The 24450-nt window shown below is 32.7% G+C and overlaps 1 protein-coding gene across 2 annotated transcripts; it reads right to left on the bottom strand.

Moving 5' to 3' along the window:
• Positions 1–1335: 1335 nt before the first annotated feature.
• Positions 1336–15612, bottom strand: LOC132038131 (F-box protein SKIP14-like). 2 transcript variants are annotated; one of them, XM_059428855.1, is made up of 2 exons: positions 15237–15612; positions 1336–2221 (listed from the first exon to the last, which is right to left on the bottom strand). In XM_059428855.1, exons 1-2 carry the CDS (start codon positions 15582–15584, stop codon positions 1748–1750), a joined length of 822 nt encoding a protein of 273 aa, XP_059284838.1. In that variant the 5' UTR covers positions 15585–15612; the 3' UTR covers positions 1336–1747. The 2 variants fall into 2 exon arrangements, with proteins under 2 accessions (XP_059284838.1, XP_059284844.1); XM_059428861.1 differs by lacking the exon at positions 15237–15612 and adding an exon at positions 3588–3897.
• Positions 15613–24450: the final 8838 nt, after the last annotated feature.

The raw sequence follows: 24450 nt of genomic DNA, 5'->3' as shown, positions 1-24450 counted from the left end.
AATGACGGCAAACAATGAAATTATTGCTCAATTATTTCTAATTGATCTTTTTTCTACAATTATTTTATTATGAACTATGATTTACTCATTTTTCTATGATTTACTCATTTGGTAGGATGAAAAAAAAAAAAACTTTTGATGGTTTTCTTGTGGAAGTAAAAGAACCAGAACAAGTCTTAAAAAAAAAAATCATATGAAATTTTGGGACTGCTCAAGTTCCAATGCACATTATCGCGTTTAAGATATCATAAAAATATGAGTTTTGTTCCAAAACATGTTAAAGCTAAAAGTCAAAACCGAAAATCCGAAATATCCAAACCGATTAACTCCGAAAACTCCATTTAAAAATCCAATCCGATCCGAACTTATTTGGATTGAATTTTTTGATTTTTTCTTCCATCCGAAAATCGAAAATCCAAACCGAAATTTTTCATATTCAATCCGAAGAAATACAAAGTATATCATTATCTTTATTAATATGTATATCACATATTTTGAGCTTAAATTGGTATTCATTATCATATTTAATCAAGAAAACTGTATCAAATTTATGTATACCATGAACATCAGAAATTGGGGTACATCTAGATTCAGTTTCAATATTTATTCTGGGAGCCATAACATGTATATCAACAGCATGCCATGTTATTTTACATGGTGGAAATTTTTTGAATTCGGGATTGTTTTTCTTCAACTTGACGTATACATGCAATCTCATATCATTATGTATCAATATTGGCAGAGAATCCTATGGATCTTCTTGCCTGTCTACCGAACAAAACAATCTGACGGGGAGACAATAGATGGAAGGGGGAGAGAAAGGGGAAGAAACCTAAATTTTGCTCGAGAATAGCGTTATATTAGGCAAAATATGTTTTCGCTCCTAGTTTTGTGCGTTTGAGATACACAGATGGCTATTGAATGTCATTTCTTTTAGGCTAAATTTGCTCAATAAAATTGTTGGCTAAAAACATGCCAATTTAATCTAGGGAATATACATACACGCCAATACTCTCAAAATTTTGGGAATAACATTTACTCCTCTATTCACTTTTACTTGTTCACTATTGCTCAAATAAATTTTCATTTTTACTTGGTCATTTTTCCCATATCAAGATAAGACAAAAAAAATTCCTATTTTACCCTTAACATTAATTACTCATTCCAAATCATTTTCCAAAACCAATACCATTATGTACCAATTAATATGGGCATTATGCTAAAATACATATTTTATTTATTATTTTATGCTTAAAGTTAAAAGTATCAGACTTCTTAAAAATTTCACGACAATCTCTGTTTGGAAACTGCCATTAAGCCTGTACATGTCACGGCTTAAACAGAAAGAGTATTATAATAAGTAAATAAGGAATGGTTTGGTTCATTTGAAGCATCTAATTTTTATGCTTATATCAATTTCGCTATTAGGTGTCTGATCGTTTTGATAAAAAAAACATATTTGCTCTGGTTTATTCAAAAAACAAGGTCATTACACAGCATTCACATAGCATAAGGCTATCAAAACCCTCCATGCGGGAGATCAGCTTCTCGTCTGCCATGTTTTCATCCAGTTCCACAATAATCAGATTCCAATTTCTTCAGGACAGACAAAGGACTTCCATTTTACATCTGATGCTCAAAGGCACTATGTGATCCCAAAGCTTTCCCACAGCCAATAAAAGTAACAAACATTATGCATCCTAGCCATAGCGGTAGAAATGTTAAACTCCCCTGATTGTGAACAGTTTCAGACAAAAAGGTCTTTTCTGCTTCCTCTCTTGGCAACCAAGGGTTGTCTCCAGCAATCTAAACAAAGCAAGTAGCCACTTAAGCAACATCCACAATTGATACAACGTGCAATGCATGTAGTACAAGCCCTGCACAACTGAGTGGAAGATTGCTTCTTTTGGCAACTCTCTGAAGGGCAATCATAAACTAGTTCAAGCTTCTGGCATTTCGGGCAAACTTCAATGTCCACAGCACGATCATCAGAAGTGACCCACAATTGGTCACTGCCAAAAAACCGTGGCTTACAAGTAGTTGGCAGCTTACTATTATCTACACCTATTAAGAGCTTGAACTCTTCCAAGTGCTGGCTTGTTACACCAAACAATCCATAAATTCCTAAATATTTAAGTCTGATTTTTCCAGCAGTCTTCAAGACTTTTAAGTTAGAGAGAATACCATCTGCGGTGAGTCTCATACATCCTGGGACACTCAACTGCATGAACACAGGCAAAGATGATATCAGAAAACCAACATAAGTAAGAAGTGCCTGAAAGAAATTAATAGAATCAAATTTTTTTTTTGACAATAATAGAATCAAATTCTATTAATCCTATTAAGAGACGTCAACATGGAAATTCAGATTGAATTTAGGGTTTTGTATGAAAATGTGTGGTTTACAAGTTAGGGTTCTAAATTCATTGTTCGAAGTGAAGAGTTGGCGCTTGATTGAACAACTAGATGAGAAGAGATTAATAGAATCAAAATGAAACTAGATAGAAGGATGTGAAGAGCTTTATGGTAAGAAACTTAATGGAGTAGATGAACTTCCCAAATGGTTAAAATGAGGTGAATGGCAGAAAGTAATTACAAAAGACTACCAAAACCAGTTAGACATAAGATCCTTCCATTTCTGATACAGCTGTCACTTTCTTAAAGCTGTGTCGATGAAATTGTTAATATGATCTCTCAACATAAATGAATTGACTTAAATAACGAAACCAATTTATTATTTCCAATCATCAGCACATTACTAAACATTGCACTTGAGGGGCAGTATCAAACATAATTGATACCATAAAAAGCATCTCTTTGAAGGAAAGATCAACATGAGTTTTAAAAGAATGAAAAGGAGGAACGCAACGACGAGGAATCCCAGTATGCACTTTTTGCCTCTATTGTGTTCTGTTTTTGTAAGTTTGCATGGTTCATAGAAATTTTAGGTCTTTTGAAACAACTTATTTCTATGTAATTTAGGTCTACATGTTCCCCATCATGGTGCCAGAAACAGAACAGTGTAGTTAGAGATCTACGTATGTTCCACATCATCAAACCATCTCCGGCGACTTCCTCTCTTTTATCCCCATGTTTGTCAATCGATATGATGCCATCAATTCTTTTCTTGTATGACCGTACATATAGTTTAAAATCCACATGTCTATGACACTCATTTTGTGGTAAAGTTAGGACTTAAGAGGCCAAACATTCACACAAATATGTTTGTTTTACCATTCCACAAACTTGCTTTGCACGTTATGTCTCCACCGATTAGCAAAACTGAGGATTTTAAAATTATTATATCAGACCAATAAGGTGCGTAGCAACACAACTAGTAACAATAATGACATGCACGTTGAACATATGATAAAAGTACAAAGACATACACGTCGAACATAGTAACAACACAGCTATGATAAAAGTACAAAGACATGAATGTGTTACTCTTACTTCTAATGTAAGACTTGCAAATTATGCCAACTTTACTGTCAATACTACATATTACATCTGACAAGACACAAGATTGAGCATAACCATCAAGACATAATGACAAATTTTAGCCAAGCAAGCAAAGAATAACTGACCTTTGTCAGGCTGGGATTCCTCTCAAGTACATGCATTAGACCAACATCAGTGATCTCTGACAAGCGATAAAGACTGAGAGAATGAAGATGGCCTTGAGCCCTATTTGTCAGCTTTATAAGAATATCATCTGTGATATTATTACTAAAGCTTTGTTCTATGTGAATGCTTTCCCATAAAAGTGGATCTCCTCGAACAGCATCACGTAAAGACTTGCATACCCTTTCAACTGCAAGAAGGTCCCTCGACCTTAAATAACCTAGGGCCAGCAACAACGCATCTGAAGGATCACCTCCATCCATATCAGAATCCGCCTTGAAATTCATCCTGAACAACTCACAATTTCCATCAATCAACTGGAGACCTGCATCCTGATGAATTCTCATTGTGCCAGTATTTAACCCAAAATCAAGTCCAGGAAACAATGCTGAAACCTCAGCCTTGTCTGCCTCAAACCCAAGATTATTTAACCCAAAATCAAGCTCCCGAAAGAGTCCTGAAACCTCAGCCCCGGCTGCCTTAAACCCTAAATCCCCTAAGATACTTGTGAGATCCCGAGACAACAAATCAGCTAGTACAACATCACACTCCTTATCGGACATTCCAACTTCACGATCATAAAGCTCATCTATGAAACACTCTCTATCGAACTCTATCCCAGTTAAGGATCGTTCCTTTTGATTCAACGCCATGGCCTATACTCAAAATAGTCACCAATTTACCTAAAAGAGATATATCCACGAATAAACAACCCTAAAATCTCAAATGGAGACTAAACAAAAACACCCAAAGATTATTGCTCAGAGAAATTCAAAAACTTGTTTCGGCAAAAAACGAAATTCACCTCAATTATTTAAGAGAAAATTAAAGCAAAAACGCAATGGAGAAGGAAGAGGTAGATTAACAACATACCAAGATCGGCGGAAAATGCTAGGTATAATAGAAAGCGCAGCTATAAAACAGCAATATATATACAGTGTGTAGGGCGTATATGTTAAGAGTACAGAGTGTGTGAGAAATTCAAAATCAGATTACAGATTATATATGGGGATTGGAAAGTTAATAAATGAAGATAAATGATCAAATCCAAATACCACAAGGGCTTGAAAAATGAAGGCTTTTGAACTATTTACACGCTCCGAATTTGGGCCGATCTTATTAAATTGGGCCTCTTCAGGAATTTGGATTTTACACGGGGTTTCTTTTTTTTGCGCGGAGTGCCCTTCTTTTGGGGTGGTCTTTAAACTTTGCCCCTCATATTTGTGGTCTTTAAATTATGCCCCTCATATTGCTGGTCTTTAATTTTTGCCCTTCGCATTGCAACTTTGAGCTTTCACGCAGAAATCATGAGGTTCTGAGTTCGAACCCCCGCTCAAGCATAAAATTAAAAAAAAAAAATTGCAAGACAAGGTTTGGGTCGCGTGTATGCCGGACCCGGCATACTTTTGTTAAGGAATTACAAATTTTATCGGGACCAGCATACTCACGCCTTATGGGCGACTTGGCGAAGAGTATGCGGGTCCGCATAACTTTGATAATTCCTTCACAAAGTTATGTCGGTGGGGGCATACTTTTAATGGGCAAACTTTTATGCGGACCCGCATAACTTTGTGAAGGAATTATCAAAGTTATGCGGGACCCGCATACTCATGCCAAGTCTGCCCACGAGGATATGACGAACTAAAAATGACCATTACTACAATATAGTCCACGGGGAACAAAAGAATTAGACCGTTGCTTAGACATTATTTACCTGGAGACACAAAAGGATAAAATATTAATGGAGATGACAACTTGACTTATGGATGTTGCAATCTTGATTAATGAAAATCATATCAAGAATACTAAGAGCCACAACATGTGTAACGAAACTTGAAGAGCTAGCAAGGTGCTATGTTAACTTTCGGGAATGGGATTATGGGGGAGTTGATCGGCCCGGTCGGAGTCGCCGGTCGCCCAATGCCGATCGAGGCGATGATGTTCTATGAGATATGGAATTTCAACTCTTCCATCACACGGAGTTGCCGGGGTTCTTGTTGGAGATAGCCCCGTCGGCATAACTTTGTGAAAGAATTATCAAAGTTATGTCGTACCCGTCATACTTACGCCAAGTACGCATAAAGGCATAAGTATGCGGCACGGCATAACTTTGATAATTCCTTCACAAAGTTATGCCGGTGGGGGCATACTTTTAATGAGCAAACTTTTATGCCGGACCGAGATAACTTTGTGAAGGAATTATCAAAGTTATCTGACCGCATACTTATGCGAAGTCGCGCATAAGGCATAAGTATCTTGGGTATAGCATAACTTTGGTAATTCCTTCACAATTATGCCGTCAGGGCATAGCGAAATTTAAACCGCTTGCGAATTTTTTAAAATTTTTGATTGCGTGTGGGTTCGAACTGGAACCTATGGGTTTTTAGCCGAAGGGCAAAATTTAAAGATTTCAAATACGAGGGGCAAAATTTAAAGACCACCCCAAAAGAAGGGCAATTCTGCGAATTGCCCACGGGGTTTTAAGTTTACAAATGGCCTTCATAGGGTGGTCTTGATTTTTTTGGCCCGCTTAACAAAATTTTTAAAAAGTAGCTCCCGATTTAAAAAATTCGCTAGGAAAAGCTTTTGTTGGCCATTGCGTATAAGCTGTCAACATAAATTAATTTTACCTATCAGACAGAAGTTCAGAATATTTCAAGAAAGAGAACCTGTTCAATTAACCGCAAGTTGTGCCTTATAGGCAAGAGCTAGAAGTTATCCATCAGTTAGAAGTTATGCCTGATGCATAACTTCTAGATCTTGCATTAATTGCTAATATATTATTTAAACTTAAAATAACTTTGTTAGAGGTTCTAAAGATATACAAGGACCCTTTTGGCTTTGAGTTTTTGAAATATTTATGCTACAAAAATTCATTAATATTGGAGAAAAGTACCTTAATAGTTGCACGTAAATAAGAAAGGCGTGTATAACGTGTAAGAGTGACTACTGCAACATATTATTGTTGACACGTGCATAAAACTAAAAATCTGAGTGATGCTGGAACAGTTCAGACAGAAAAACTTTAATTCATAGTATCATGGTTAAAATTTATAATAACAATTGACCTAATCACATATATATTTAGATTTAAATGTTTAATATATATTTAATGGTTTTTTAAAATACGTATGCCATAAATCTTAAATTTTTTATATATACATTATGTAAAATTAGTGTGGATACACGTGCAACAGGTGTCTCAATACTAATTTTTATTGGGGGTTAACCATGTTAGTAAGGTATTGGGGATTGAAATCAACTTAGAATTACTGTTAAGACTTATCTTGAAGTGTTCTTGAGGCTTGGGACGAGTTCTATCTCCTTTTAGGTCGTTTTACGTGTTTGGAGAAGTTGGAAAAATAAACCTCGACCTTAAATATAGAAAGACATCATTTTCCCCCTAAACTTGGCCGCACAACTCACTTTAGTAATTTAACTTAATGGACGTTTATTTACCCCCCCCCCCCTAAACAACTTTCAAGTTAATTAAATACCACCTTATACGTGCAGTACCAGTTTCATGATTGGAAAGTGCTATACACGCGCGCCACATAAGCGCCACCTCAATGACACATCATTAATACGTCAGATAGTCTCTCTTTTCTCTTTCTCTTCCTCCTCCTCCTACTTTCTCTCTCTCTTTCTCTCTTTTCTTTTCTTTTCTTTTTCTTTCTCCACCTTTCTTCTTCCATCAACAACACTGACTGCCTTTTTTCTTCCATCAACAACCATGGAACTCCAAAAATCCTAAAATCTCTCTTATGTGAAGGAACAAACCCAAATCGGATAAAATTATCAATCGAAAAAAATGGAGGTTTTGTCCAGATTTTTTTTCCGGCCAATGTTTGTTGAAGTGTACAAATTTGAGAAAAAACTCAAAGTGAATCGTTCTCTCCTTGGCCTTCATGAAAGGGTCGAGGATTTCAATTAAGAAACGGGAAAGATATGAGAAAACATATAGTTGCTCAATTTCATCGGAAAAAATGGTGCCGAGAACAACTTTTCCGGCCACCAAATCCACATCTAATCTGCCTATAAATTAAATCTTGTCATTTTTTTTTATTATGCCTAATAGTCAACTCATCAAGCAAATTTATTTTCAAAAAAAAAAAAAAAAAAAAAAAAAGAACACGAGAATGGCATGGAGGTGTTGGATCGGAGAGGGCGTCAAACCAATGGAAAGGAAGAAAGAGAAAAGAGAAAGAAAGAGAAAAGGGGAAAAAAAGGAAAAAGAAAAGGAAATCTTAAATGATATAAAAAATTAAGAAAAACATAATTAAGTATAGGTAATTGGATATCATCCAATTATAAGATGACACGTGTATAATTTGGACAATATTTAGTGTTTTTTTTCCTTTCCACGCGCTTCTCAAAAATTAATAATATTTTTTTGCCACGTCGCCTATTAAGGGGGTATTAATTTCATTTCAGACTAGAATAAGAGGGTAATAAACATCAGTAAAGTTACGGTGCTAAAGTGAGTTTTGCGGACAAATTTATGAGGGAAATGTTGTCTTTTCTCTTAAATATATAATAAAATATGAAATTTGGAAAATCCCGACTGCGGTGCCACCTCGAGTCGCAAGGGTGACAACCATGGGAATGTTTTAAATTCCTGCATAAGTAATACTGTGTTAGATAGCTAGTTATGAGGTGAGCTATTCATGTATAAAATTGGTACAATGCTTGGTTTGCACTTTAGAAACCCACATAACTAATACTCGTATAATTCACAATTCTGTAAACAACTCTCAAGATAGTAATACAACAAGATGCAAAATAACTCCAAATAAAAATAAAATATCTTGATATTTACGTGAGAAGCATATATGAGTGACCTAGTTTGGTGAGGAATGCATTTTGATGAAATGAAGTTCTAATCGTACTCTGTTTTGATAGGATAATTTTGAATTTTATCCTAAGTGAATACAATTTTAGTTGAGCTTAAAGTCATAGTCAAAGTCTAGATTACAATTATATCCAATGTTAAATTGTTTCATTAAAGAATATTTTAGCTTCAAAGGGCATAAAAGTTGTTTAATATTTTAAGGATATTTTGGTCAACCAACGCTTATATTCATGCTTTTAAAATAACCAGTCTCTATGAATGTGCCTCGCAAGTTATGCCCCGTCACTTTTATGAATAACTCCACATTCCCTGCCAAACACTTGGACAAGTTCCATCCATCATTGTCTTTTAATGTGAGATTTCATTAGATGGCTTCTTCAACATTTTTATCCCTTTTACTTAATTCATTATTAACTTAATGGAAAAGGGCCTAAAATGCCCTCGAACTATGAGATTTGGTACAAAAATGCCCCCCGTTTACCTTTAAGCTCTAAAATATCACTGTCGTCAATTTATTGGGCCTAAATTGCCCTTATTTCTAACGACAGGGGCATTTTTGGCCCAATAGATGGACGGAGGGCAATATTGTAAATCCCATAGTTCAGGGGTATTTTAGGCCCTTTTCCGAAAAATAATTAAATTTTTGTATTTATTACGTGGCACGTTTTAATTGGTTAGTTTTAAAATTAACCTAAACTAATTATATCCCAACACAAAATTCGAATCCACCTAACCCTCCCTGACTTAAAATGGTGACTGGAGCAACATCCGTCCCCACTGGTGGGCCACCATTAATCTCCATCGTCCTTTCCTCTATTGAAACAGCCCAAAACCTCCATTTAAATCACCATCATAACAGCGCTCATCCAAATGGCCCATCGAGCCACCATTAAATAGCCAATATTCTTGAAAATATTATAGTTAATATTTGGGGGTATTTTAATCAATCAACAATTAGCATTTTAGTATTCGTGCTTTTATTCTATGTCACGTGCCTTGCACGTGTAACCACTATGACTATTGTAAAACTTATATCTAAAGATAATTAAATTTTAGCACAGTATATTATTTGAAACAATTATTTTATTTATAAGCAAAATCTCTAAGCATACAAAAAAGTGCACGCTCAAATTCTTGTTAGTTATTTTTGTTTCAATTATATATTTATTCAAGTTACTATTATTTTAGTGAGATTTATCTTGATCTCTCCTCTTCATTTTTAGGCTATGAATTGCAAGTAACTCCCAAAAAAGTTGGACTATTTATACATCAATATATATAGGCATCTTCCACCTTTTCACCAATTATCTCTTTTTTAATAATTTTATTTCCTTTTATTTTTCAAGAAAATATCTAGCAAAAATGTTAAAATGTTGCTTGAATTCTTATGAATATATATATATGAGGCCTCTTTAGTTTTATTTAGTCCAAGACTCTAATACACCACGTATTATCCAGTTTACAGCTCACAGTGAAATGACCAAAATGCCCCTCAAGCATGATGACGCTCCAAGGGCTGAACCCGCTCAAAATTTTAAGACTTGGACTCCTATTCAACAATAAATTCATGCAAGGAGTCTGTTGACGAAGGACCTAACACAATATTGCCACGTTATCCTAGGGGTTGTTCAGTATTTCTAACTAGTTTTAGGATTCTAATTCAGAATTGTAATCAAATTTTATTCTTTTAACTAATTATTTAATTTAATATTTTTTAACGGTCTTTTAGGTTATTAGTTTAAGAATTATGTTAGAAAAGAAATAGGATTAGAGCTTATCAAGAGTATAAAAGTCGTTCAATATTTGAAGAATATTTTAGTCAACTAATATTTATATTCATGCTTTTAAAATAAATATAGATAGATATAGATATAGATAAGCGAACAAAGAATGGCTTAGGCCTCATTTGTTTTCATTAAGATTAAGACGTCTGAATCTGAATGCACATCTGAATGATTAAGATGTTGTCTTTAGGTATGAACACTGAATGATTAAGACTGTTTGTTTTTCAATATCTGAATGTGCATAATGTATTTATTTAAACATAATAAAATATACAATTTAAATTAAAAAGTAACTAAATAGTAGAAAACAAATACAAATTTAATAAAAAAATATTATTTGATAAAAAAAAAATGAAACATTTATGTTCACTAGTAATGGTGGAGATGTTTTGTAATCATGGTGGGTGGTAAGTGGGGGTGAGCAGGTGGTGGGTGGTTGGGGTGAGGGGTGGGAGGTAGTGGGGGTGGGGTTGGTGGTGCGGTTGGTGAGGAGTGGGGGTGGGGTTGGTGGTGGGAGGTGGGGGTAATGGGGAGTGGGGGTGGATGGTGTGGGGTAGGGGGTTGGTGGTGGGGTTAGTGGGGAGTGGGGGTAGGGTTGGTGGTGGTAGGTGAGGGTAGTGGGGGTGGGTGGTGTGGGGTGGGATTGGGGTTGTTGGTGGGGTGAGGGTTGTGGGAAGTGGGTGGGTAGTGGGGCGGGGTTGGAGTTGAGAGTAGGTGAGGTTAGGGTTGAGGTGAAGGGTTTGGGGTTAGGGTTGGAGCTAGTGATAAAAAAGTGCCATGCAAAAATACCTCTTGATGATATTAAGACTTGGTTTAAGATCTTAATGATTAAGACTTATTCAGACCCAATAAATGCCTAGATCTTAATGCAAACAAATGCACTTAATGGCTTATGGTCTGAATCATTCAGATTCGGACCTCCAATAAGTGCAAACAAATGAGGCCTTAGTCCATCTGAAGCTAATTTTTTATGTTTATATCAATTGCTCCAGTGCTTTTAGTTTGAGTCAGCCTTGTTCAAGACTTCCTGCATAAACTCGAGACTTTATATTCATAAGTATATGTTAGTTTTGATATAAAATATATTTCTATTATATATAAGCCTCCAAGGAGGACCAACACAACATCAAATACTTGTACCAAAAGCTTTACAAATTGTACACGCAATGAAAGCTTGTACCATAAGTCATATAATTTGTACGCTTTATCCAACTATTTTTTATTCCACGTGGACATATGTCATAGTACTTAATATTTATTTCCTTCTCATGTATAGCCGTATGCACTTCAATTTTAATTCTCCGACACATTTATTTCCTCCGTGCACTTTTGATTTTTCACGTTCTTGCTGAATATTTATTCTATTCTCATGTATTGTCAGTTATAATTAAATATTGTTTCTCAAAATTCATGCCATTACCATTCATAATACTCAAATAATTTTTTCCTCTTTTGAAGAGACAAGGAAGAAACTAAAGCAGATAAGAAGAAGAGTAGAAGAATGATGCTGGACAGAAATGGATACATCAACAATAAGGAGAATAACACTTTCACAACTATCGTCTTAAATCTTGCCATTCATTGTCAAGGGAGTAACAACAAAGTCAAATATTAATCTATCAATTTTGAAGGTACTTAACAATACTTAAATCTATACATTAACATATAAAGAATACAATACCATAATTCACGCACAACATCTTTGTGTGTTGTAAATGATTGAAATCGATAATTTTATAGCGTTCAAACACTCAAATATATATATACTCCGGATCTTGATAACACTTTCACAACTATCGTCTTAAATCTTGCCATTCATTGTCAAGGGAGTAACAACAAAGTCAAACATTAATCTATCAATTTTGAAGGTACTTAACAATACTTAAATCTATACATTAACATACAAAGAATACAATACCATAATTCACGCACAACATCTTTGTGTGTTGTAAATGATTGAAATCGATAATTTTATAGCGTTCAAACACTCAAATATATATATATACTCCGGATCTTGATGAGTATAAGTCATCATAGCATGAAGGAATAAAAGAGTTTAGTATATAATAATTATCACTACAAGAAAGTATAGAAATTGCAACAAAATTTTTTATATTTGGTAACAACTTAGTTTTATTATTGGCAAATGATTTTTTTGTTGCCAAAGAATTTAATTTTGTTGTCATAGTATTGATTATAGTTGCAAAAAGTACTTTTGGCAACAAACAAACAAAAAAGTTGTTGCACGTTGTTCTGTCTGTGGTTGGGAAAAGTTCATGCAACAAAATATTTTTTTTTTGTTGCCAAAAGTACTTTTTGCAACAATAATCAATCTATGGCAACCAAAAAAAAATTTGTTGCCAAATATATTTTTTCTTGGAATGTATCTCTAATTTAGGATTTGACGAAATTAGTTTTGGTTCTTTTTTCCTCAGGGTATATTTTGTTAACTGATTTTCTCTCTTGAAAAGAGCTTGAACGTTCCTTAACTTGTGTGTCATTTTCTTTAGGTTAATATAATATTGCAATTACTTAATAAAACAATCATATCATAAAGCATGTTTAGAATAATACATATATTTAATTAAGTCTCAATTTTAAATTGTTTTTATAAATAAATGTTCGATTAACAAAGTAACAAGAGGTTCACTTTCACTTTCAAATTGAAGAAAAGAAAGAATTTAAGAGAGAGAAAGAGATTTGACCGCTCCTGCATTTTTTGTTTCACAATAAAAATGTTGATAATTTCATTCAGAATTTCAATCTCAATAATTTACAATTATTTATACTGACATGCGTTAGAAGAGAATATAATATTTGGAATTCTTGCTTTTCTTAATCATAATAAAAATATTGTCCTCAATTTTAGGGGTCTTTTATTTACTAGAAAAAATTAATTTGAATTATTTTACGAAGTATACGTGCCCTCCAAGAACATGGTTTCAACATATATTTTTCAATATTATGTTACATAAACAAGAGACGGTATTCTTTTCTAATGATTATTTGATGCTAATAATAAAAAAAAAAACTATGTATTTCATTTATATAATTTTCATCTTCTTATACACTAATGATAATAATATAATATTTTTGTTTTTATTATTAGTAGTTTTATAATGTAATTCATGTAAAGTTAATTCTAATTTCATTTTTTAATAGTCCTTTAATATTTCTTAATTAAATAGAACTTAAGGTTTTTTATTGGGTAATGTAATTAACTATGTATAGCATCTCATATAAGTATTTGCTTCAAATAGACAAAATATATGAACTAAACCCAAATGTATTTTGTTTAAAATGTTGTCTCAGTCACGGAGAAAGAGGAATATCATTATTTATGCATGGCCACAAAGAGATAAATTTTTATGAGATTTTTTCTTTTTAGATGTTTCTTAAGAAAAAATAAAAATGTAGTTTCACTTACATAGATTATACAAAAAAGTCGTAGTTTGAGAAGATTCTTTTGTCAAGTGATGAAAAAAAATAAAAAAATAAAAAAAAAAATATATATATATATATATATATATATATATATATATATATATATATAGACACATACACACACACAACTACATGTTAATAGTAAAATGAATAAAAAATACGAGACTTAATTTATTTGAATTTGAAGGCTAAAGAAAATTTTTAAAAATATTTTAGTGTTTTGATAGTAGAAGAATATTATAGTAATAACGTATAATAAGATATTTTAAGACCGCGCGAAGCGCAGGCCTATTAACTAGTATCTATATAAAGCTAAGCTTTGAGGAGGTGATGTGGCATGTCTCTTCGGCCAAAAAGTGCATTCATGCTTTTTCTCCTTTCTTAACCTTTTTCTTCCTCAATTTCTTGAAAAATTAAGGAGGAATTATTCGAAGTGCCTTTTCCATTAAAGGTTGTGTTCCTTCACATTAATAACTAACTTTCCTTTTGAGTTTGTTTTACACAGTTGGTCTTTAGATAAAGGATCAAGGCCTTATTTGACCGATCACTTTTGTTTGTTCCCTTTAGTTTTGAAACGACCTCTTGCCCGCCGTCTTCTTCATCTTATACTCTTCCCTATCCCACCTTTTACTGTCCGTTTATTTATTCTTAGCACAGTTTCTCCTTGCACTCACAGAAATGAACCATGAAGAAGATACATAGAGTTAAGCTTTTGTGCAGCAATGCCCTGCACTCATTTAATAGACCATCTCGCAGGTGGTGAAGGAAGTGATGTCGGTTATGTTAACAACCCCACGATAGATGGTTGGAGTGTATATGACACAAAAAATTCTGCTCTAGGAAATGTGACGTGACACTTTAATACCTTAGAGGCTTAGACCAAAATAGCTCTTTATTAAAATTACTTTATAGTTTGTTTTTTCAAATTGTTTTCATTTATCTTACCTTTTTTTTTTTTTAATGCGCGGTAACAACTTCATTTATCTTACTTTTAAATGCGCATAAATCTCTAAATACATACAATTATTCAGCTTCTTCCTTCCCTTATAATTGTTTGTTTTTACTTTTTAGATATTTTAACATGCATTTCTTTTACGGTTGCAGTCAATCTTTTTCCTTTTCCCTATAATTGTTTGTTTATTAGATATTTTGATTTCCATTTAAGTGCTCTTTTAAATTCCGTTACCATAGTGTTTGACGTGCATTTATTTCTGCACTTCTATTTTGATCACGGATCCGGCTCCTCTCAATTTCTAGTTGTCTCCATTTCCCCAAGTTCTTACATGGATGGGGAATACATGTCCAATTATGTCTGACCAATAAGGTGAGTGTCAAACATAGCAAAAACACAACTATGATAAAAATACAAAGATATGCACATGTTACTCTTACTACTAATATGAGACTTGCAAATCATGCCAACTTTACTGTTAATACTACATATTGCATCTGATAAGACACAAGATTGAGCAAAACCATAAAGACATAATGACAAAATTTATCTACACAAGCAATACAAGATTACAACTGACCTTGTCCAGGCTGGGATTCCTCTCAGGTACATGCATTAAACCAACATCAGTGATCTTTGAGTGATAGAGACTGAGAGAAAGAAGATGGCCTTGAGCCCTATTTGTCAACTTTATAAGAATATCATCTGTGATCTTAGTATGAAATATATGTCCTATGCGAATACTTCTCCATAAAAGTGGATCTCCTCGAACAGCATCACGTAAAGATTTGCATAGGCTTTCAACTGCAAGAAGATCCCTTAACCTTAAATAACCAAGGGCTAGCAACAACGCGTCTGAAGGACCACCTCCATCCATATCACAATCCGTCTTGCCATGGTCTCCGTCCAATCCCTCTTTGAAATTCATCCTGAACAGCTCACAATTTCCATCAATCAGCTGGGCCTTGTCACCGATGAATTCTCATTGTGCCGGTCTTGAGAAAATCAAGTTCCGGCAATCGACCGCCCACCGAAACCTCGGCCTGCATACGCCATTTTAAACCTTAATCCTTCTCTAAAAAACCTGTGATACCCGTGACACCTTTGCCTTTGGTACTAATTTCCATATTAAAGGGATCCGGAGGCAACAAATCACTGATATCATCAAAACCCTTATCAGCATTTCCACCTTTATGATCATAAAGCTCCCGTTTTTCATCAGCAAATCCATCCACATTATCATTTAAGCATCTCTCCCCCAAACACTCTCTATCGAACTCTATCATTCAAAAATCGTTCCTTTTGATTCAACGCCATGGGGTCAACTCGAAAGATTGGCCAATTACCTAAAAAAGATCAACCCACCTAGGCTATCTATATCCACAAAGAGAACACCAAACTTATTCTTCAATAAAACCCTAAGATCTCAAATGCAGACTAAACAAAAACACCCAAAGTTGTCTTGTTAAGAGAAATCCATAAACTAGTTCCAGCAAAACACGAAATCCCAAAAGGACTTGAAAAAATGAAGGCTTTTGAACTATTTGTTACACCGAGTGATACTTTTAACGGTAGATTGTTGTCGTTTGTTGTGCGTAAGAGAGAAACGCTTTACAATTCAATGTCTTTTTTCTTTGGTGGGAAACATGTGGCGCGAGATATGGGGGGCGGGACAATACCATGCTCCAACTTTGGGCCAATTTTATTAAAATTGGGCTTCCTCTAGAGTTTGGACTTTTATACATCAGTGATCGGGAGACCTTTTTTTTGGGAAATCTACATGGTGTGGCAAACTAGTGTAGGTAATTATATTTAGTAGCTATAGTTTACATTAATTACTCCTCATAGCTAAAAGTTGTATGTTAATGACACTTTTTAGCTACCACCTCCTTCTCCTCCTCTCTCTAACGCTCTCCTCCACTCTCTCTCTCTCACACGTCGTCTTCTCTCTCTCTCTAACGTTTTGAGCCGCCGCCGGTCATCTTTTCCAGCGGAGCTCTACCGAAGCCCAATCAAACGACCGCCTCTCTCTCTCTCTTCCTTCTCTCATCTCCCTCTATTTCTCTCTCTAAAATTCTAAACTCACGCATCCACCGCTGCTATTGTTAAGTTGTATTTACAGTTTGATTTGAATATCTTATTCTCGGATTTGTATGGATCTGTGTTGATTTTTTGGATCTGTGTTGATTTTTGTATCTTCAACAGATGGCCAATCTACGCTAACTTTGTTGTTGTTGAGTTCTGTGTTGTTGTTGTTGGCCGTGGTTGTTGTTGTTGTTCGCCATCTCTCTCTCTTCTGACGGCGACGACTTACAACTCCGCAGCGGTCATATCTGGATGGAAACAACCAGATCTGGCCAGAATTTGGCCGGAATTTTATTTCTTGTATTCAGTTTTGAGTGTATTCGTTAATTTTATTTCTTGTATACAAATGAATATAGTGAATTTTGAAGTGTATACAAATGAATAGAGTGAAATTTATTTCTTGTATTCAGTTTTTTTAGTGTATTCATTAATTTTTTTAGTGCAAAATTCTGTGTTTTGGGGTGTATTTTGAAGGATACTTTTTTTTTGTATACAATCGGTTTTAAATATAATAAATTGAATATAGTGTAAAAATAGCTACAAATGAACAAAGTTGAGTTGAATACATTTGATTTGAATACAACTTAATTGAATACATCTGACTTGAATACAACTTAGTTGAATACAACGAAATTTAAATTGAATACAGCGAAATATGACTCAATGAATTTGAATACACTCCGATTTTTTAATACAATCTACTGTAGCAAACTATGTAGAGCGCACTGTAGCTACGAAATGTAATTAGCTAAAATGTAGTTATACCCAATTTAAAACCCCTAAATGTTAGTCATTTATGTAAAATTCCCCCTTTTTTTTTGCGCGGACTATCCTTTATTTGGGGTGGTCTTTAATTTTTAGCCTTCAAATTTGTGGTCTTTAAGTTTTGGCTTTCGCCTAATACCACGAGGTTAAGGGTTCGAACCCAAACTCAGTAAAAAAACAAGAAAATCGCAAGGCAGAATTATGATCATGCAAATTATGACTTTAAGGGCCAAATTCTGCTTTAAGACGGAATTTCAGCCTGAAGGACAAAAGTTAAAGACCACCATTTTGAGGGACAAAAATTAAAGACCACCCCCAGCGAAGGGCAATCCTCAAAATTGCCCTTGGGAGATTTACACAAATAGAATAATTTATTGTCACCGTTTATATTTTAACCTCGTTAAGAAAATTGTAAATTTAAATTTACGGTCAGCATTAGATAGCGGCGACATCCTGATAAGTTGCCAGGATTTCAAATTGATAGGCAGAATTTGTCTTGTCAATCGCCTATATTTCTCCAAATCTTAACGGATAACCTGAATTTGTCCATAAAGCTTGATGAAATTCAAATTGACGAGTGAAATTTACCTGTCGTGATTTCAAGCAGATCGCCTGAATATATGGCCAAATCATGACGGACAACCAAAATTTTGATCATAAATCTTGTCGAATCATCAGAATTTGACCACAAAATCCTAAATAATTATGTGTGAAAATTGTACCAACACGTTTTGCTTCAAAATTGGTCCAAGTCAACCAAATTTGGTATTTAACTTTTAAACACCAATATCAACAATTTACAATGGTTAGATCAACCTAAAACTTTAAAAACTAACAGACTCGCTTTGCGTTCTTCTTCAACAATTTTATTTCAAGCTCGATAAAATACAATACAATCAACTTTCTCCAACCAAATTATCTAAAACATTAATGATAGACAAATAATATTAATGGATTATTACCTACTCAATTCCAATCATAAATAAGTAGTAATGAGTTTTTAATTTTCTAGAACACATTGAAGGAGAAAACGGACGATGTATGAGAAAGAGGAATGATGAGAAGAAAGAATAAGGGAAATTGGAAAAGAAGGAAAATAAATCATGACACTCTATTTCTGCATAGCCTTTTTTTTTTTTTTAACGTGATCAAATTTAAACACAAATCCTTAAGAAGGCTCTTTCATGAAAATGCATGTAAATGATCAATACAAAAACACATAGTACCTTTATTTTTAACGGGTTTTTTATTTTTATTTGTTGTCTAATATTAATGATTTATTGTTTGGTCTTGAAGTGGAATTTTATCAGACAACACGATAGTTAAAGTGATTTAAATAATGTGTTTATTTAGACAATAATAAATATATCTAAATAAAATCATGTGAAATAAGGAGGTTTAAGAACACAATCTTTGTTGTGGGTCCATTTCAACCTTCTTGTTTTTTTTAAAGGTTAAAAACACACTTCAAGTATCACTTTTTTTTAAGTTTCCTACTTGAAGAATCAGGTGTGAGAGTTTTCTACCTAAACTATCATCAACAAGTTAGCAAAACACGCCCTCAACTATCAGTTGTTCACTTTTCCTACCTTAAATATCAGGTAGAAAAAGTGAACAACTGATAGTTGAGGGCGTGTTTTGCTAACTAGTTGGTGATAGTTTAGGTATGAATCTTTCACACCTGATAGTTCAGGTAGTTAACTAAAAAATAGGAGTACTCATAAAAAAAAATTAAAAAAAAAAATTGGCAAAACATGTGCTTTATATTTTGAGAAAACAAATTCAAGTAGGAATATCAGTTGGTGATAGTTTAGGTAGGAATCTCTCACACCTTATAATTCAAGTACAAAACTAAAAAAAATAGTGATACTCAATATATATATATATATTCTGGTATTTTTTATTTGTCTTACAGCTTCTGGGTTTATTAAATTTATTGTTGTAACTTTAGTTCCTACGAATGATAACTGTTCTTCTCTATAATGTCTATATAATTGTGTTGTACTTGAGAACTGTCTTATATTGTATAAAGTCTTTTGATTTAATAGTTTTAATTGATTTTGTTAGAAAATCTGTATATATATCTATATCTATTACTTCGCTTAGCTGTTGATTATTTTCTTCTGCTCTTCTTCTATTTAAAATTCTTCATAATAAATTATTACCTATTTTATTATCTGAAAAAATTTACTCTTGGTCTTTCTTGTCTTTCTGATCCTCCTTCGTTTCTCAATCTAATTGGAAAAAGGCTTTAAGCGCATACTTAAAAGTAATAAATACAGAAGCACTGTCATCAATAATAGAAAATAGACTTTTATAGTGTTTTATTAACCAAGAAACTATATCTATGAATTTGGGAATTACAAGGCATAAGAGACAACATAGAACAATTTACACAAAGGATAAAGCATCAAAAGAAAGTTTGTAAGATAAGAATTCCATTAGGATAATAAACAGAATCAGATAAAATAGATCCATTAAAAAATCTAGAATATTTAGACTTAGAATACATCCAGAAAAGAAATACCGAATATTAAAAAATCATAGTATTATAAAGTGTAATTTTAGTAATGGAGAACATATTTTACATAGTGAAGACAAACAATTTAATACATTAATAGACTTGATCATAAACCTTATCAAAAAGTCTCAAGAAAATAATAAAGATATAGTTAGAGTATTAGATGTAGTAGAATCCTCACAAATTAAACAGAAGAAAACGTTAGAAAAATTAGAACATAATTTTGATTTCTTAAAATCACAAGAATTAGAACTTGATAGAAAAGTTCAGTTTTTAAATAATAAATTTAATTTAGAAAAGATACCTACAAAAACTGAAATAGAAAAATTAGTCAAAGCTATTATAGAAAAGCCAAACGAAATAGAAATAAAGACAACCCAGATAGTAACCCAAATAACACAATGTGGTAGAAGTTTTAACTTAGGTGATATTAAAGACTTAAAAAAGACAATAGAAGAGTTAAAAGAAATCTCTCTTTCATGAGTGGACCAAGTTTAGCACAAGTAGAGGCTTCAAAATTAATAGAAAAATATGTGCCCACAAGACTATATAGAATATATACCTAACGCTAAATCTGATCAAATAATACTAAAACAGAATATTGCTATAATTTCATTATTATTAGAAATAAATACGAAATTAGACAAAATAGTCTTACCAAAGTTAGAATTGATAAAAGAACGACAAAAAGAGAAAATTCATATAGAAACCCCAAGGCATAAAGAAGTAGACGAATTAATAGAACAATTAAAAAAGGTAGAAATAACACCCCAGAGAGAAAAAGATAAAATAACTAGAAAACCACAAAAATGGACCTTTTTCCAATTAGATCGAGAAACGAAGGAGGATCAGAAAGACAAGAAAGACCAAGAGTAAGTTTTTCAGATAATAGAATAGGTAATAATTTGTTATCAAGAATTTTAAACAGAAGAAGACCAGAAGAAAATAATCAACAGCTAAGCGAAGTAATAGACATAGATAGAGATATACAGATTTTCCAACAAAATCAATTAAAACTATTAAATCTAAAGACTTTATACAATATAAGACAGTTCTCAAGCACAACACAATTATATAGACATTATAGAGAAGAACAAGATGTCGGCCATAGAACTAAAGTTACAACTATAAATTTAATAAACCCATAGGTTTAACACAAATAAAAAATACGGAAAAGCTTAATGCATATGGGATTAATAGTAATAGGATTAAAAGGATTAACCAGAAAAAACCTTGGAACTAAAGTATTAATAGTAATTTACGACGATAGATGGTCAGACATGAAAAAGTCGATAATAGGAATAACAGAGGTATATATGACAAATGATGGAGGAATTTTTTATATTAGCCCAGACTTCATAATGAATTTAGCAGAGTTTGAAAAACATATCAAAATAGGAATACAGACCAAAGGATACAAAGAAATGTGTGATGGAAATAATTTATTAATGTGTGTAGGATTTCTAGGAAAAATGACCAATAATAGTAATACAAAATTTAAAATTAAGGTAGAAGACATAGTAGAAGTAATGGGAAATAGGGGAATAAAATTAATAAAACCCATAAAAATAAACCCTGAAGAATATGCAGGATTAGAATGGAATTTAGAGGACTTTAATAGGAAAAAGATTCTGCAGCCGGAGTCTCACCTAATGTACACTAAGATTTACCAATTATAATTACACACCACACAGAGACATAGAAGAAGAAAGTACTTTAGGAGAAAATGAAACTACTGAGTCAAATCTTATGAATATAGAACTAATACAAGAAGATTTTGAAGTAGATTTAGCCATAGAAAAAGCAAAAGAAATCTATAAAAAAGACAAAAATAAAACTTTTAAATGTAAAGGATGTAAATTAGGAAATCTAGTATTAGAAGACGTAATAAGTCATTTTAAAATATGTGAATTTAGAACTGATAATTGGAGATATAGAGTAGAAAGTATGTCCCAAAAGAAATTAGATGAATTTGACAAAATATTAAAAGTCATACAAGACAGTGATGAAGAACTAGACCTAGACTCAATAATAAGTCAAAAAGAGTTAATGGAATCTAGTGCATCTAGTTCTAGTCCGTTCTTGTCTTTTACGATCCTTCTTCGTTTCTCGATCTAATTGGAAAAAGGTCTATTTTTGTGGTTTTCTAGTTATTTTATCTTTTTCTCTCTGGGGTGTTATTTCTACCTTTTTTAATTGTTCTATTAATTCGTCTACTTCTTTATGCCTTGGGGTTTCTATATGAATTTTCTCTTTTTGTCGTTCTTTTATCAATTCTAACTTTGGTAAGACTATTTTGTCTAATTTCGTATTTATTTCTAATAATAATGAAATTATAGCAATATTCTGTTTTAGTATTATTTGATCAGATTTAGCGTTAGGTATATATTCTATATAGTCTTGTGGTAAAGGCACAGGTTTTTCTATTAATTTTGAAGCCTCTACTTGTGCTAAACTTGGTCCACTCATGAAAGAGAGATTTCTTTTAACTCTTCTATTGTCTTTTTTAAGTCTTTAATATCACTGGTTAAAACTTCTACCTGTTGTGTTATTTGGGTTACTATCTGGGTTGTCTTTATTTCTATTTTGTTTGGATTTTCCATAAATTTCAGTTTTTGTAGGTATCTTTTCTAAATTAAATTTATTATTTAAAAATTGAACTTTTCTATCAAGTTCTAATTCTTGTGATTTTAAGAAATCAAAATTCTATTCTAATTTTTCTAACGTTTTCTTCTGTTTAATTTGTGAGGATTCTACTACGTCTAATATTCTAACTATATCATTATTATTTTCTTGGGACTTTTCGCTAAGGTTTATGATCAAGTCTATTAATGTATTAAATTGTTTGTCTTCACTATGTAAAATATGTTCTCCGTTACTAAAATTACACTTTATAATACTATGAGCTTTTAATATTCGGTATTTCTTTTCTGGATGTATTCTTAAGTCTAAATATTCTAGATTTTTTAATGGATCTATTTTGTCTGATTCTGTTTATTATCCTAATGGAATTCTTATCTTACAAACTTTCTTTTGATGCTTTATCCTTTGTGTAAATTGTTCTATGTTGTCTCTTATGCCTTGTAATTCCCAAAATACTGCAGATATAGTTTCTTGGTTAATAAAATTTTGTAAAAGTCTATTTTCTATTATTGATGACAGTGCTTCTGTATTTATTACTTCTAAGTATGCGCTTAAAGCCTTTTCTACTTTTCTTAATTGTCGTTTTCTTTCTATATCCCTATATAAATACCAATAGTTAATAGTTATTTGTCTAGCAAAGGGATATATTTTCATGTAAAGGGGACTAGTACGGTTTAAATCGTCTTAGTCTTTGTTTCTGAGAGGATTCTCTAGATCTTATGTATCCTAGTAGTCTATATTCTAACCCTGATATTATATCTATTAATTCGTGTAATCTTGGCCGATTTTCTTTAGAATCACTTAATTTGATATATTCTTGGTAAAACCTATTTAATTCTTTTTTAACTTCTAAATAATGATCTTGCATACATTAACCTAAAGGAATAAACTTCACTTTCCTTTCTATATATCTAATATATTCTTTTGCTCTAAATATTTCGTTGTTTGTAAACTGTATTTCCCAAAGGAGATTATTCCTAAAACTTAGAACGTCTGTGTTAGTTTCTAGAGCTTCTCAATGTACTGTTTCTAGGTAATTAACTTGATTAGTAAGAATTCTTCTTATTTTTCTAGTTTTTCCTAGTTTTTGTCGGGTAAGGTGTATCATATGATAATGAAAACTTATGTATTTACTAAAACTATGTTGTCTCATAGAAGTTTGTCTAATAATAGTTGATGGTCTTCGTTGTCTAACAGTAAAAGGTCGCCTCATAAAATATAGTCTTAAGGTCAAAAAATTTTCTTGCTCTGATACCAAAGGGAGAGGGGGATTATGTTTTTTCGATGTTTTAGAATTTCAAAGAAAATAATGTGGTTTTTATCAAATGTTTAAACAATACTACTTGAAGACTTCGTGGAAAAAGCAAAAAGAACTAGAAGACAATATCAATAAAGTGACTTTATTAAAGTAACTTTAAGCCACAGTAAAGGACAGATCAGCAAAAGGACAATAATATAAAGTTTCTTTTAAAAAGTTTCACGTGACGATGGGGCCCAAAGAGCATCCGGCTGAACACAAAAGATTCTTTAATATTTTAAAATCCGGAGTTGAAGTCCGCCAGACGCCTATATATAGAAATCATTTGGTGAAGAAGGAGATCATCATCAATAACCCCTCTCAAGAAAAACTCCATATTCCCCTTCTCTTTCATCAAATGTCTCAATCCCTTTCTCAGTCCAAAACCCCTATAATATAAACTTCAATTGTAAAATAGTATTAAGTTTTCAATAATTTTCTCCTAGTGTGAAGTAGTTTTGGGGTTCCCCGAAAGGGAAACCT

Source organism: Lycium ferocissimum, chromosome 2, assembly GCF_029784015.1.
Source record: "Lycium ferocissimum isolate CSIRO_LF1 chromosome 2, AGI_CSIRO_Lferr_CH_V1, whole genome shotgun sequence".
Lineage (NCBI taxonomy): Eukaryota > Viridiplantae > Streptophyta > Magnoliopsida > Solanales > Solanaceae > Lycium > Lycium ferocissimum.
Note: the sequence above shows the minus strand (reverse complement) of the source record. Positions and strands in the feature narration are given on the sequence as shown.